This window comes from Lipotes vexillifer, unplaced genomic scaffold (assembly GCF_000442215.2).
Source record: "Lipotes vexillifer unplaced genomic scaffold, Lipotes_vexillifer_v1.1 scaffold363, whole genome shotgun sequence".
In the NCBI taxonomy this organism is placed as follows: Eukaryota; Metazoa; Chordata; class Mammalia; order Artiodactyla; family Lipotidae; genus Lipotes; species Lipotes vexillifer.
Window position 1 is genome coordinate 1921951 of NW_006799724.1, and position 2295 is coordinate 1924245.

The 2295-nt window shown below is 31.4% G+C and overlaps 1 protein-coding gene across 1 annotated transcript in view; it reads left to right on the forward strand.

The window, feature by feature from the left end:
- The window catches only part of LOC103077447 (fibrous sheath-interacting protein 2), a 121628-nt gene that overhangs the window by 18381 nt on the left and 100952 nt on the right, over positions 1-2295 (forward strand). The window contains 1 exon segment of the mRNA XM_082931527.1: positions 1963-2089. Coding sequence (XP_082787653.1) covers positions 1963-2089 — 127 coding nt within the window.

The following is a 2295-nucleotide window of genomic DNA, read 5'->3' on the forward strand; positions in this document are numbered from 1 at the left end:
ATCTACTCTGCCATTAATGCATCCATTGCATTACTTATCTCACACATAAGAAAAAAAAATTGATTTGGGCCCTTTTAATATCTTCCGTGCCTCTTGTTTACCTTGTAAATATATGGAATGTAGTTATGTTATCTGTTTTTTTTAATTCAAGTATAGTTAATTTACAAGTCATGTTAGGTTCAAGTGTGCAACAGTGATTCAGTTGTACATATATAAGTATATATAGATAGATGCTTTTTCTGATTCTTTTCCATTATAGGTTATTACAAGATACTGCATATAGTTCCCTGTGCTATAGATCAAGTCCTTGTTGTTTACCTATTTTATGTATAGTAGTGTGTATATGTTAATCCCAAACTCCTAATTTATCTCTCTACCCACTCCCTGCTATCCCCTTTGGTAACCATAAGTTTGTTTTCTATGTCTGTTGAGTCTATTGCTGCTTTGTAAATAAGTTCATTTGTATCAATTTTTTAGATTCCACATATAAGTGATACGATATTTGTCTTTCTCTGACTTCACTTATGTGATGATCTCTAGGTCCATCCATGTTGCTGCAAATGGCATTATGTAATTCTTTCTTATGGCTGAGAAATATTCCATTTTATATATATATATATATATATATATATATATATATATATACATACCACATCTTCTTTATCCATTCCTATGTTGATGGACATTTAGGTTGCTTCCATGTCCTGACTGTTGTAAATAGTGCTGCAGTGAGCATTGGGGTGCATGTATATTTTCAAATTAGAGTTTTCTCTAGATATATGCCCAGAAGTAGGATTGTGGCATCATATGATAACTCTATTTTTAGTTTACCTATTTTAATGTTATCTTTAATTCTAACAGCTATATCATTTCTGGATCATTTTTGATTGATTACTCACTTTATGGGTCATATTTCTGTGCTTCTTTATATGCTTGGTATTCTTTGATTAGATGCCAGATATCGTGAATTTTATATTGTGTGTGCTGAATATTTTCAGCTTTTTATAAATATTCCTTAGCTTTTTTTCTTGAATGTAGATAGGTAGTTTATTTGGAAATGGTTTGATTTTTATAGGTCTTGCTTTTTAATAGTTGTTAGATGGGGCCAGAACCATGTTTAATCTAGGACTAGTTATTCCCCACTACTGAGGCAACATTTTAGTACTCTACCCAGTGCCCTACGACTTACAAAAATTTTCTGGGGTGTCTGGTGAGAATAGGCATCATAGGTAGGTGCCAAGTACGGTTTTCTTGAATCTTTTGGGATGATCCTGTCTTTGGTCTTGGATTGTCTCCTCACATACACATAGTGATCCATTCCATTGCTGACTACTTTAGGAAAGTCTCTGAGGATTTCTGGGTGTTTTCCTCTGTGCAGCTATCTCTTTTCTGGCACATCCAGTGTCAATATTAGTCCAGAGATTTACAGAGAGAAGTCAAATTTCATGTATGATATTATGTTTACCTATAATATAATATATAATATATAGAATTATGAATTATATATATTATATATATTATATATTTTATATTATATATATAATATATTATATATATTGTATATTATATATATTATTATATTATGTATATAATAATATATTGTTATAATATATAATTATATATAATATAATAGGCCTGAGTGACTCTTGGTTAAGGAATCCTCCAACTGAAGATGATTTGAAATTGCCTAAACTCACCAGGAGAGCAATGCATTGAGATGCTGTCTGATCTGAAACTAGATACCCTGAAGGTGTGCAGTGAAATAAATTGCATCTAAGGGTTAAATATATTCTTCATGTTTGACCATGTGTGGAAATTTACCCCTTACTACCCTCCCAAATTTGTATTCAGAATAACCTTACAAGTCACAAGGCTTTCCAACATACTATCACATTTTAAATATTTATTTGTATTTCTAAACAGCAAGTTGATGTTAACCAATATACTTCTTTAATATTTTAGAAACAAGCCCTTCTAGAGAAAAAAATGGCTTATCATTTACAAAAAATGCAAGAAAGTGCCATTAAAAGAGAAGATATGAGGAAAAATACAATTGATTACAGAGAACAAGATGGACCACATTATGAATGTGAGAATATTAAGGGCTGATGTAGCTATGTAGAAAGTGCTTGTCTGTGTATTTATGTAAAAGATCCTTTTACAAAACTCTGTTTGCTCACGTTTGCTACCTGCTTTGTGCCAGCGAAGGGTTCTAGGCATTTCCCTATCAATAGTTCAAGTTGAAAAGTAGACATACATGTAAAAATTAAAATAACCTTATCAAGTGGTTCAGCA